Below are 14,406 nucleotides of genomic sequence, written 5' to 3' on the forward strand. Positions count from 1 at the left end.
GCATGAATCATCATCCAAATCAAAGTGACTTTCCAATTTCCTGAGGGCAGCAGCATTAAATTTGAACATTAAGCAATTTATAGAATCAAAAACTGATCCTTTCTTCACAATAATTAGAATGTTCCCCAACATTCTGCGTCATCACAGCAGTGCAGCATTAGGAGTTGGTGAATTCAGACATTCTGTGACAATGCTACCTTGGGGGCTGGTGAACAGGGCAGTTGGATGTACAACTTTTTAGTTTTTTGTCTACTAAGAGAGCAGCTGTTCTTGTTCACAGGCTGCCTCCTCCAGCACCAAACTTACAATACTGAAAAACACAAAACACATACATAGCTCCAATAAATAGTTTATTAAGGTAACATGACAATGGAAGGGAATGCAGCAGCTCCTTTGAATTTCCCCCTTGCACAAGTTAAGGGGAAGGCACAGCTTACTGCAAAATCCACATTGCAATAAGCTGCACTCTGAAAGACCTCAAACTCACACAGCTCTTCACAGAAGATACAGACTCAGCCCTATGCATTCTCTCCCCCTTGCTCTCCAACTTTCCCTTTATGGGAAAGCACTGAATATCACTGGCCCCAACATCCCCCTTCTCATCCAAGCTATGCTCCCGAGGCCTGAGCATTCAGGAGTGGGGATGGTAGGCCTCAGTCCGCATAGGCAAAAAGACATGAAGATGCAGGAACAGGTGAGCAAGAAGGGCAGCTGAATCACCAATCCGATCTGGCCCCTAGAAAGGGAGCCTCTTCAGCTGCTCGTAGGTGATAAAAAACTGTCAACAAGTTAAAGAAATGCCCTCAAGGAATTGGCTTTTCATTCCATACCCTGCTCCCTGTCCCAAGTCTCATCGCAGCTAAGCATCCACTTTATAGGTTTCTATTTCAAACCATGAAACAGAAGGGCAGTCCAGTCATAAGTGCTTTCGACCTGGAGCTGCTGGGACAAGAAGACTCTCAACCAACACCTGCTTTGGATAACCATCTGCAACTATTCACTCGTGATATATCAGAGAATCCACTTTCTCACCCAAGTAATGAGACAGCTCCACAGTCAGAACTGCAGAAGCCTAGAGACTGTTACTATTTGGTCAAAAAGCAGGAGAAAGAAAAATAATCACCCAGCTAACAAATATTCCTAGGACTTCCCTCATTGTTTCTGCAACTTGAGAACCACAAAGCCTATTTTCCACCTGTGTTGGTCATGCTAGACAGCTAGAGTACTGCTTCATCATCCCCCGCCCCCATTTCAGGCTAGTGAGAAATCTGGGCTATACATATAGTCCAAATACACAGTTAACATATGAAGCTCCCTTATACCAAGAAATACCACTATTCTGAAAGCAGAGATCTTTCCCGTATCTGACTACTAGAGGTCCTTTTTTAAATGGGAGCTGCCCGGATTGAACTGGAATCCTCTGCATGCAAAGTATGAGCTCTGCCACTACTAAGCTGTGCTATGTGGTACCTATGGCCCCTTTGACCACTGTTCTGCAGCCTTTACCTTGCCCACTCAGTGTAATTGTATCACCACTGTTTAGTACACCCTAGATAAATAAAATAAAAACTGAAAAGGGCCCCAACTCCCCACCCCTGAGAAAATATCAATTTGGCTAAAAATGCACAGCACACAAAGACTACACAGAGGACCAGTTTGTTTGTTTTAAAATGAAAAACAAGGTCCTTTCAGCTCCAAGAGTCTCACAGTTCCCATAATGTACAGTGGCCTGGTTCGCATACCACTTTAAACTAAAGTACAGTTTAAAAGCAAGCACACAGTGATGAAATCACAGGAGCTTGTCTCTTCCCTTATTCCTGCTGGAAACTAAGCTGTAGTGTGGCTTAGGATTACATCTTAACGTAGGTTAGTGGTTTAATTCTCTCCACAAGTATACTACAAACTGTAACCAAAGTCTGTTATTGGCTTACCACTTATGGTTTGTTTAGAGAGCAGTAAACCCACAAGCCCAGGTTCAGAACCAAAACTAAACCAGACCATGGCTTGGTCCCTAGCAGCAACAAACAAGGAGCAAAGTGAAGCCCTTGCAATTTTAGCAGCCTGCATCAGCACACTGGGCATTCACCTTTAAACAACAGTTTAATTTAGTTGCAGTTGAAAGTGAAATGAGAATACATCATTGCTGGATTGTTGTAAGATCTGTCTAGCTATGATCTAATATCTAACTCCAGAAAGAATACTATGGGATAATTGCTTTGAGAACTCTCTCCGACTTTCCTTTCCCACCAAGGTCACACACATTAAAGGATACAATGATGTTCCAGGGGCCAAGCCGCAACCAATTTGGCCAGAATCCTTTGTAAAGCGCGAAGAAGCCCTCACTTTTCCATGTCTGGGAAGGAGACAGAAAATTTTCAGGACCCACTGTGATCAACCTACCAGTTCTCTCAAAGGCCTGCAGCTATATGGCAGAACAGAAAGCAATTAACTTTCTGTTACAGGGTGATATTCAGTCTCTAGAAAACCTCTAGTTCAGAGGAGGGGAACCTGTAGCTCTCCAAGTGTTGTTGAAGTCCAGCTCTCATCATTCCCAGGCAGAATGTCCAATGGGTCAGGGATAATGGGACTTTGTAGCCCAGCAACATCTGGAGGGCCACAGGTACCCGCTATCTCCTCCAGCTGCTCATTATATGCCTTTGCTCTTTCTAATGTTTTAACTGCAGGCAAAGTCCCAATGACTAGCTTTGGAGGCAGGCACAAGAATTACCAGGAATACACAGACATGTGTTTGTGTGCAAGTTTCCTTCATTTAGAAGGCACAAGAAGTTCCCAGTAGATTTGTCATCTATCCTTGTCTTGGAAAAAGTGCAATCCCTATATACACACCAAATCACTGATCAGTTTGTATTTATTTATTTAATTTTTAAAAAGTAGTAAAGAAGAAAGGGGCTAATTTAAAGAGGCTGCTTTATACTGTTTGCTTCTACAAACTGTGAACGAATGGCATAACACTAGGATCTTAATTAGCTTTTGGAGAAACCTCACGTGCCATATACACATCACTGAATTATTTTAATGTTGTATGAGCAACTTCAAAGGACTTTTAGGATTTTAACCCATCTTCCATTTTGTCCCTGACATTTCAAGACCCAAAAGTGACTTCGTTACAAACCTTACCTTTACCAGACCATCCAGTGTACCCCTGTAGAGGTCAACGGTCCCCACAATGGCCCTTTGATTCATCATACGTGTCCGCACCACATCCACTGGATTTGAAGCAACGGCACCAGCCAGCCCACATGTAAAACTGGAACTAAATAGAGAAGAATACACGAGGTTACTTTTTGCACTCCAGGGGGAACAATTCGGGGTTGCGGATTCCTCCCATTCTTAATATACTGCTTCTAGAAACAAGACTGACGTAATGGAGGTGATGTGCACAGGAACCATTTTTTCTGGTTATCACCAGCCCCTCTCCCCTAAATCTTCCGGTATACACAGACAACTCAAAGTAGGGCCAGGATTAGTTGGCACTGGCTTTGGTAAAAGTTCGAAGCACTGCAGATCTGTCCTGACTGCTCCTGACCAGAATCTGGAAAGAAGTTAAAGATGAGGCCCTTTCTGTTCCACAGATCTCTGTATGCGCCTGAGGACTCAAGAGAAGGGCAGGGCTTGCCTCTCATTTCCAGCATGAAGTGAGCGAAGGGGCATTTTCTCTTTTTACTTCCCCTTCCTCTTCTGAAAAGTGGCAAGTCTCAGTGCTGAGAGTAAGAAGGGGGAAAGAGGAGGTGCCTGCCAGAATTGAATGTAAGGTGCCTACAGATGATTTAGTAACTGTTTTTTCTTAATTTATTTGTGTTTATGTTAGATTGATACTTCCATGACACAAACATTAAAAAAACACCTACTCCTCAGGCAGTGGAAATGAGAAACTTCAGCACAGAAGTGTAAAGTCCATGGGCCACATTCACCTTTGACAAATCTTCCAGGAGCTGCATGCCATCAACAGGTGTGACCAAAAATAGACGTACCCACACAATACTGCTCCCCGCTCATCCTCTCACACCAGAGCTCACATCCTCAGCTGATTCATGCAGACCAGCCTCGGATAAGGAGTTATCATCACCTCTGCTCATCAGAAAATTGATCTGACGGTGGGTAGAGGTGATCTGCCCAACACAGCACTATGTTTACATTCATTTTATACATGCAAAACTGGTCAATAATTACATGAAGTGGGCAAGGATTGTGTCCCCCACAAGTCCTGAAAGGATCAAGTGCTTCTTGGTGATGTCATAGACTGGCAATTCGACTCCCACCACTATGGCAGCTCTCTGAGCAGTAGGGACAACACCCTGCCAAATAAAAAGACTGAAAGTTAATAGTGCTGCCACCAGAGACCCTCAATCTAGTAACTCCCATGCATCTCCACTCCCAAATACCTTGACGTTTGCAGCCTGCATAATCTTTTGGAAAAGGAAGGCTCATTGGCTATTAAGGACTACCAAAGTATCCTGGGCATAATAACGTTTGCTATCCTTAGAAAAGATAGATTCCTGTACTATCCTTAACTCTGCAATAGAAAACAAAATTTGACTAGAATACAGCACACTGATTTCTTTATATTACTTAATGTTCTTGCCTTGTAGTCCCCCTCCTTCCAAGAAGTTGCATCTTGGTATTTGCTTGCTTAAGTCAGAGCTGGGGAATTGAATTAGGGAAGAAGGCAGTATTGGATCCCACTTTGTGGCTATATTAAACTGGTTTAACTCTACAAACCCAAGGGGTTTGCAACCATGATCCCAGTTGCTGCCTCCCCCCCACCCTCAGAAAAGACAAGCAAGCTACTGAATCCACCTCATGAACTGGATAAATTAAGATTCTGCAGAGAATTTCCCCCCCAAGCAGGTCCAATAGCTAAAGAAGGGGAAGGCAAAAGCAAGGAATAAGTCAAGTTCATTATTGTTTCATTCCAGCACTTTGCTAGACATGCATACAGTTTTATAATAATTTATTATTTATGCCCCACCCATCTGGCTGGGCTTCCCCAGCCACTCTGGGTGGTTTTGTTGTTGCACTTCTTTGTTGTATGTATTTTAAATTTATTCTTAACCTTGTGGACCACCTTGAGAACTTGGATGAATGGCGATATAAATACTATTTGTTATGGAGCAGAAAGCATTTATCCAGCGCAAAAACATGTTATCACATTCCATGTTCTCTCATGCTAAGGTGGCATCCAGAACAAAGATAGCCTTAAGACAGGGGTAAGCAAACTTTTTCCGCAGGGGGCTGGTCCACCGTCCCTCAGACCTTGTGAGGGGCCGGACTATATTTGGGGGGGTGGGAAATCCCCCCTCACCGACTCTCCCCTCCCTTCTCCACAGCACTGGACGAGCCCTGGTGGCTGCTTATCTGTGCCTTGCGAGCGGCAGGGGCTGGTGGCGGAGGGACAATGAGCGGCATGGAAGGGCTGGCTCGGGGGGGGGGCTGCTTAAAATGGCCCGCACCCAACTGTGGCTCAACAAAGCCCAGCCCCCTTCCTCCTCTAGGCAGGGCGGGAAAAAGCCAGGAGGGAGGGAGGGAAGAGGTGCTGCTGCCACAGTGTGTGTGGGGGGGGGGGGGAGAATGGCACAGCCTGAACGATCAGAATCCCCAAGGTGATTCCCAGACCATCTGCGGGCCGGATCCAGCCCCCGGGCCTTAGTTTCCTGACCCATGCCTTAAGACAACCACAGGAAGAACCTTGGTCACTTCTCAAACTATGGCAGAAGAGTTGGGGAGCAACTTACCCCCTGACCCCTCTTTAATTGTAGCAAAATCAGGCTTCCCTCAATAATCTCTCTAAATAGTAGACAATGGGGACATCTGAAAAGGTACTGGGCAAGGTCACCTCTGAACACACGCCCCAGTAATTTGAGCACTGTACTTAAGGAATACATGCTGGTACTAAGGCAAACTAGGAATATTAGCCGATTCAATCTGCAGCACACTCACTCACTATACCAAAACAACGTGGATTTTACATGTTAGGAAACCAAAATGCAGAAATTCATATTATCCTTGATAAGTCTCACTACAAAATAAGACTTGATAAGACTTGATAAGTCTCACTACAAAAAAGTTTGTTTTCTGAAGAATTTTTTAAAAAGCAAATGATAGATGGATGGGATGCTAGCACTACAAGGAGAAGTAGACGGTGGGGAAGGAGGGTAAGAAAGAAAGAAAGAGTACAAAAGAAGCACTTACTCTCCATAGCCCCCGCGTGCCTTCCTGCTGGTAGATGTCTATGAAGCTTCCAATCATTCCTCCTTGGAACAGACTGCCCTGAGCCTGCATTCGGATCTAAAAGAGACGGATGAGCGAGACTTCCCAGTTAGAGAAATGAATCAACATTCCCAATAAAGTAATGAATGAGCTGCTATCCAAAGTAAACTGCTTGTAAACCCAAGAATCTAAGCATGAAGCAGTTGTCTAGCACGGTATCAAAACCATTTGTTGTATATGGCTGGTTTTGAACTAGTGAGCCAGGGCCTATGGGTGGGTCATGCTGTAAACTAATATGGTATTATCACCACAAACTTTTTGTGTATGTGTGCTTAAGGTTGAAAAAGATGTTTGAGAGAGAAAATGTGACCAGATGCAAGGAAGGCAATCCTCCTCTACTGTTAAACCATTCTGTGGGTGTTCTCATCCCTCAAATATCAGCAGCACCTGCTTAAATTACCTCTTCTGCACAAGTACCACTGCTGTCCTCCTTTGCTTCTGGTTACCCAAGAGAGAAAGAAGCAGGAAGACAGCCAAATATAGCTTGCAGGGGGTTAAAATGAGTCTTACAATAAGCCTGCAACTTATGCACATTTAATTTGTCCACATTCAGCTTTATGTGCAAAGTAATATTTTAAGAATTAAAAAGGGGTGAAAAGGGGGGTGTTCTGGGGAAATTTACTTTGGCAATCCTGGCCACCCACTGAACCAAATTACTTTTGACTATAAGTGATTTTGGCTTTAGGGGTGATCCCTGGAATGTAGCCACTGCATAAATTGTGGGCTTACTGTATTTAAAGTATATACAGTGGATGCTCGGGTTGCGAACGTGATCCATGCGGGAAGCACGTTCGCAACCCGCAGCGCCTCGTCAGTTGCAATTCGGCGTTTCTGTGCATGCGCAAAGTGTGATTTAGCACTTCTGCTCATGTGCCGAAACCTGGAAGTAACCCGTTCTGGTACTACTGGGCTCAGTGCGGTGCGCAACCCGAAATCGCACAACCCAAAGAGTCTGTAACCTGAGGTATGACTGCAAACTGCTTGATCAGAAATACTCCAAGCAGTATACAATTAAAAATGACAAAACATATTGAAAAATCCTCAAACAAATTAAAACCAAATATGCATGGATCCATCATCATTTTAAACAAATACAAAAATTCATTAATATTTTTAGAACAAGATAGCAGGCTGTAGTTAAAGGCTCATCAGAAGAGGCTGAGGGCTACTGGTCTTCACGTGTCTAACTTAAAAGTGTTACACTAATGTGAAACTGTATTCGGTCTCTTCCCTTTGTTGCTGTGTGTGTGGTCAAAAAGTATGGCAAACATGGAGTAGCAGCTATGGCAGTGCTATGGATTGTAGAAGCAAAATAACAGCATCTCCACAGGCTAAGGACCAAAGGAGATAACATATGGAAGCAGCAAGTATATACACAAAGGCAGGTCCCTCTTACCTTCAGTACATCTGTTGGATTTGCCAGCGCAGAGGAGATCACCCCTGACACAACTCCACATATAACATTTAGTAGTAATGTTTCATCTGCAAACAGGAATGAGTTTGGAGATGGAGTTATAACCCAAGAATAGACCCCAAAGGAGGGAGAGCAAGAGAGTATTTTAGGAAGAAAAACAAAGACAACAAAGATGAAATGCTACATAAAGACCAAGAGTTCCAGCTTTTTTTCTTCTGGGCCTATGGCACCAAAAACAGCCTTGTGACACTTCTGGTTTTTAATGAAAGTACTTCTGCAGCTTGACCAATGAGAGCACAGGGGCACACTACCAGTTAACTTGCTCTTTGGGACAGTTATCTGTCTAAAGAAATGTCATCCAATCCCATAGGGGCAATGTTCAAAGAATTTTGATGGTGGGGGTGGGGAGGATTCTACCAAAACCTAGAAGAGCCATCCCCAAGACCAAAAAAACCCCAGCCAAGGAGATTAGGTCATTAGTTCAGAAAGTAAAAGCCAAGAGTTAGAGCAGAGTTAATGCTGGGAAGGGCAGTGGTACTGACCGCAGCGCTCTCCAAAGGAGACCGGGTCAACAGCTGCGTGGGGCCTGAAGGGAAACAAATATTTAGGACATAGTACCCAGAAGCAGAGAGACCATGACACACCACACGTGGCAGGCATAGACAGAGAAAACTGTGTTGGGCAGCCAAGAGACAAGGAGGCATGTTGCTGGATTCTAGTAAGTTATGTTACATTCTACAGTTGCTAGTACTAGAGGAACTCAAGCTATGCTATGGTTTCTCCATCAGGAGCCCAGGGGTGGCAGGACTACCAGCTTAATCAGAGTCCACAACAACAACAGTACCAAGCTCCAAGTTTCCAAAAGGAAAGCAAGAGGACAGTGCTGCCCAGGAACTTGATTCTGAATTGCAGGAAATACTAGAGAGGCAGCCAGAAAACGGACCAAGATGAAGCTAAGTAACAGCCAGTTGTTTGAATTAAAATCACAGCATGACTGGCTACAATACCTCACCTACCTCCAGTAAAAAGCATCTCTTCCCCCAACACTCAAGTATCACTCCAGTTTTGCCAGACTCCAGGAATAGCAGGTGCTATTTGTAGTGCATCTATGTGTGTGCATAAATGCATGCATAGAAGTCCTTTCAGACTGATGTCAGTTGTGCATTGGCTGTGGTAGTAGTGCATGTCAACCACGCATGCCCGTATCCAGAGGGTGGGATTAGTCCATGTATGCATGAGCCCCTTCACATGCTTATATTGTTGTGAGACCTGAAAGACCTGCTCCCTGCCTTGCAAGCCTTTTCCACCTGGTCTGGGACAGCCAGGTCCTAACTGACTCCAGCTACAAAAGCTGAAGCTGCTGAACAGATCTCAGGCTGGGGTGTTGCTTGGGGTGGTTTTTTTTGGGGGGAGGGGGTATCTTTATTTTACATCTTGTGATTTATGTGGAAAGTGTTCAGTCTGGTTTTATTTTTTTGTTTATTACTACTTTCATAATGTTGCAGTTTTGTATTTTTTCGTATTGTAAGCCACCTTGAGCATGGCTTGAACTGTGGAAAGACAGCATACAAATGAAATTATGTATGTATGTAATAGAATCATCCCTGCATGCTTAACTTAGTATACCTACACCAAAGGGCCCAATCTCATACAGTAGCCACTGATAAACAAACATTAAGTGAGAACTTTTTTAAAAAAACATGAATTATGACCAACAAGAGCAATTGCAGCCAAAGATGCTGTAGAAAATGTCAAAGACAGCAAATGAAGGGGAGAGAAATGTGGCTCACTCTCCCTTGAAAGAACAGAAGTAAAAAATAAAGCTACTCCTGAGGAGTAAACTTTATAACTTGAAATATGTTGAGTCTTTCTAGAACACCTTTGGGTGCAGTTCCATCTTCTATTTGCAGTGGATTGATGCAGCCCTTTTGTCCACCTTAGGGATTTGAGGCCAGAGACATAAAAGAGGAAGCCCAAACCAGATAAATTATTTATAGTATGGCATCATCAATATACATGGCCCTATAGATTAAGAAAAAAAGGCACACACTGTTTTCTTGGCAAACTAACCTTCTAATCGATCCACAAAAAGTCGCTTCAAAGTCTGGTATATACCAATCTTTATTGTGCCATAAGATGCTTGTCTTAACAAGGCTGGAGCGATCCTGTGGTGGGGGAAGAAGACAGTTAAGTTCCACTCAGCAAAGCAGGAGCATCACTCCTCCTTGGGGGTTTTTGGCTGAGTTCTCCTAGCATTCCAATTACAGTATACAGTTTTGACTCTTGCTATCTACAGGTTCTAAAACCTCAATTTAAAGGATGGGGAAGATGCCTCAAGCATTGTGTGGTTACTGTGCATAAAGGACAGAGCTTTACCCAGAGTAGAGTGCAAGAATGCCTTCTTCCCTGGAGATGCGAAACAAGGCATGGAACATGCCCCGATACTTGATCTCTCGGAAACGGGCATCAATGCTTTGGCCTTGGACTTGAAGTCGTGTTTTGGTGAGATCCACAGGAAACGTTCCTATAAGAAAAAGAGAGAGACTTCAGTTCAGACACCACAGTGAGGGCTGAGAAGGATGCTGACTGGTCAACCCTGCCCCAAATCCATGCCAACACTAGCCGCTCTGTAATAATTTGCATATTTGACTAGGATGCAATCAAGTTCATTGACTTATTTCTTCCTACAAAGCAGAAGTATTGCCTGTACTGAACTAAGCCATCCATACAGAAAAGAATTTCTCCCATCTGCTTCCCACACTCCACCAAAACCAACTAAGGGTCTTGTGGCACCCTTAAAGACCAACCGATTTATTAAGGCATTAGAAGCAACATAGGAAGCTGCCTTATACATAGTCAAAACATTCGTTCATCTAGCTCAGCATTGTCTACAGTGATTGGCACAATTCTCCAGGGTTCAATAACTGCCAACTGAGCTACAGCACGCTGTTGAGTCATATCTGAACAGCTCAAGAAGGCAGAAACCAATACAGTGGTACCTCGGGTTACATACACTTCAGGTTACAGACACTTCATGTTACAGACTCCGCTAACCCAGAAATAGTACCTCAGGTTAAGAACTTTGCTTCAGGATGAGAACAGAACTTGTGCTCTGGTGGCGCGGTGGCAGCGGGAAGCCCTATTAGCTAAAGTGGTCTTCAGGTTAAGAACAGTTTCAGGTTAAGAATGGACCTCCGGAACAAATTAAGTTCTTACCCCGAGGTACCACTGTACATTTTGCCATAAGGAATTAATCTGTTTTGTTATTCACTGTAAATAAATTAATGAATTTAGTGTTTAATTGCATCTTATCAAGAACCAGAGCTGAAGTGCTGTTTGATACCTTAAAAACTGTGTCTATATGCACACATGTGATTTATGGATGTCAGTAAGATACAGTATACACTTGATTTGCAAGGGAGAAGACAGGAAGGCCCACCTCATCAGCTCTGCTGTGACTGTCTTTTGGCTCCTCCTCTCTGATAACTCTCTTTCAGTGGCTGTTTCATTTGTTTATGGAACAGTTATGCAACTATGAAGAACTAATACCTGAATTTGCTTTTTCTCTATTCCTTCCCTATCATTTCCCCTTTGAAACATGTCTGCTAGCCTTTAAGTGTACATACAGGAACTGTTTTTTGCTTTTAAATCTTTGCATAGCACCTAGAAAACACTAGGCAATTTATAAATTATCATACAGAAACACAAAGCAATGTGTACATGCATGGTGTATGCATACACACATAGATGTGATAACATTTCATGCAGCTAAAGCGGTCTCCAATTGACAAAAGCATGTGTCACAAATAAATCTACTTACTCCTTAATGTGCCAGAAGAACATTTAGTTGCTTTTACAATTAAAATATTTTAAAAGTCAGGAACAACCCATTGACTCAAGTCATCCACTGTTGTATATATTTATATGTATTTTTGCCACTCTTCCTCTGAGGAGTGCAGATTGGCATAAAATATCCTGCTTTTCATTTTCACCCTCACAACACATAGGTAGAGTGAACGTATAGCGAACAAAGTCACCCCAAGAGCTTTTGTGCTGAGGAGTCAAATCAACTTCTCGCCTGAACTAGTATGAAAAATGAGGCCCTGCAACATAGGGGCTTCTCTCTATATCCCACCTTCCTTCTGAGGGTCACTAGACCTGTGTATGTGGTTCTCTCATCCCCACTACAGCCCTACAAGGTAGGCTAGGCCAAGTGACAGTGCTAGGCCCAAGGTCATCCACTTAGCTTCACCGGCACCTCGGTTCCTTGAGTTCTAAGTCAGAACTTTTAACCCCTACATCATACTGTCCGTCCGTTCCCCATCTTCCCCTTTCTCTTTCCATTTCCAATAAGCCACCCTTGCAATGACCACCCGTTATTAACATTCAGATCCTCATTTTCTCCCTCAAGCAACAGAGATACCGTGGTACCTCTGGTTACGTACTTAATTCGTTCTGGAGGGCTGTTCTTAACCTGAAACTGTTCTTAACCTGAAGCACCGCTTTAGCTAATGGGGCCTCCTGCTGCCGCCGCACCGCCAGAGCACGATTTCTGTTCTCATCCTGAAGCAAAGCTCTTAACCTGAAGCACTATTTCTGGGTTAGCGGAGTCTGTAACCTGAAGCGTACGTAACCCGAGGTACCACTGTACTTTTGCCTCACAACAACTCTGCGAGGTAGGCTAGTCTGACAGCGCACGACTGGCCCAAGGTCACCCTGCGAGCTCCGCCGGCAGGTGGAGGTGCGAAGCAGGTGATCTCCCCTGTCCTAAAACCCCCTCACCCCGCCGAGGCTTCCCCACCCCTTCTTCTCTGGCAGAGTGGTATGGACCGAACTGAAAACGGGATGCGCCATTAGCAGTGAGGGGATGGAGATAAGGAAAAGCCCTCAAGGGCCGGACAAAGCCTCCTAACGGGTATCTGACAGCAGTCCGGAGACACTAGGCCCCAGAAAGGGCGGGGCCTGTTGCCCGGTAACGGGGAGGGGCGGGGTTAAGCGAGAGCGTGCGCCCAGGCCGGGGCCCCCCACCCACCTCCCGGGTCCCTCTCTCCCCTCTCACCCACCGAACTCGGCGACGAGCGAGGCCAGGCCGCCGTAGACGAACGGCTTCCAGCTCAGGACCGACATTGCGGCTGAGGACGGGAGCCGGCAGGGACGCCCCCACCCCCGCTCCTTTTCCCCAGAGCAGCCTGGCTCTTTCTTTCGCACGGCGGCGCTCCTGCTGAGGAGAGAGAAAGAGCGGCGACGGCAACCGGCAAAGGCCAAAAAGCGGGAGGGAGGGGGAGGAGTAAGGCTTTCGCTACCCGCGTGATATAAAATGCGCAAGACCGTCCCATAGCTTATGACTGGACAAGTGAAGCGGGCGTTTTCCAAGGGGCGGGGTAAAATCCGGCCAATGGCATAGCAGCAACCGGGGGCCCCGCCCCGCCCATGCAGCGCGCGCGACGTCACGCCCTCCCGCCCCGCCCCCTTCCCTTGGCCAGGATTCCTGAGGGATGAGCGGGAGAGACAAAGGAGAGGTTGAGGCTGCCACGGCGGGTTGAGTGCCTGGCACGTGGGAAAAGGTTACACCCGTGTGTGGCGTAGCGATTAGGACTAGGTTCTTGCGATTTCATTCTTGCCTGTTGGCCAGCATGAGAAGATGATGGTCATATTAAATACTGTATAGGAGGACATCATCACTACAGATATTTGGGAAGGAACAAACCACCTATCTACACAACAGAAGAAAGGTCTTTCTAGGCCTTGCAGTGTTTTTATCAAAGCGACTCCTTTCATTTTCACATTTAAAATCTTAAGATTTTTGTAGAGCATGAACAAAACAGAGCAAGACCTGCATGGCAGACATCTGTGGAGATCACTGTGATCTGCAAACGCTTAATGTCAGATCTCGAATGCCTTTCCTTGACTAAATCTGTTTTAAGAACAACCTTTATCAGAAACTGGTACTGTATCAGGTTTAGCACCCTTGGTCTTCGTTTCCAGACAATCAACTGTATCTGACAATAAACACATCAATTTGGTCTCAATAAAGGCATTGTTAATGGAACACAGTATCACACTGGCATCTATTGATGCCAATTACCCTTCCTGGGGTTGGGGGCAACTGTGGCCAAAATGAAAAGGGGGGGGGAGCTCAAATGAGTTAATAACTGATGGTGATTTTAATCAGAACATAAATGAATCATTGTATTTTTTAAAAAATCTGTTTTATGTGTTTTTTGCAAAAAGACTGTATGTCCATTTTGAACAAATAAGTTGCCATTCTGAACATTTTATTGGCTCTCCTAACCCCTTCACATTTAAAGTAATTAATACCTGTACTTATTTTGGCAAATAATCAATAGTGTCCTTCACCAGTCTAAGCTTTGCACAGTTTTGCTGTAATTCTGCAGTTCAGTTACTTCTATAATAAATCTACATATGTCACAAGTTTGAAAAAGCAGTTGAATTAACTTAAACCTTTAAAAGATACAGTATGGTTTATGTCCTCTTTCAACAGTAGAGGGCACTCCAGTACCACTAAATGTATAAGGTAAACTATAAGAGTAACAATCAAGAGAATCAGAGAATTGAAGACTTGGAAGCAACCCTGAGGATCATCTAGCCCAACCCCCTGAACTGCATGAATAAGCATCTGTCTTATACAGGAATTCAACCTGCAACCTTTGTGTTATCTGCACCATGCTCTAAACCAACTGACT

The 14,406-nt window shown here is 44.5% G+C and overlaps 1 protein-coding gene across 2 annotated transcripts; it reads right to left on the reverse strand.

Moving 5' to 3' along the window:
- Nucleotides 1-333: 333 nt before the first annotated feature.
- Nucleotides 334-13,028, reverse strand: SLC25A14 (solute carrier family 25 member 14). 2 transcript variants are annotated; one of them, XM_083596645.1, is made up of 9 exons: nt 12,766-13,028; nt 10,079-10,226; nt 9,773-9,867; nt 7,685-7,770; nt 6,211-6,306; nt 4,192-4,316; nt 3,139-3,274; nt 2,273-2,353; nt 334-778 (listed from the first exon to the last, which is right to left on the reverse strand). In XM_083596645.1, the coding sequence occupies exons 1-9, from the start codon at nt 12,827-12,829 to the stop codon at nt 737-739; spliced, it is 873 nt and encodes a 290-aa protein (XP_083452771.1). In that variant the 5' UTR covers nt 12,830-13,028; the 3' UTR covers nt 334-736. The 2 variants fall into 2 exon arrangements, with proteins under 2 accessions (XP_083452771.1, XP_083452772.1); XM_083596646.1 differs by lacking the exon at nt 12,766-13,028 and adding an exon at nt 11,142-11,984.
- Between the last annotated feature and the right edge of the window lie 1,378 nt (nt 13,029-14,406).

This window comes from Podarcis filfolensis (assembly GCF_964270895.1).
Source record: "Podarcis filfolensis genome assembly, chromosome: Z".
NCBI classification, from domain to species: Eukaryota; Metazoa; Chordata; class Lepidosauria; order Squamata; family Lacertidae; genus Podarcis; species Podarcis filfolensis.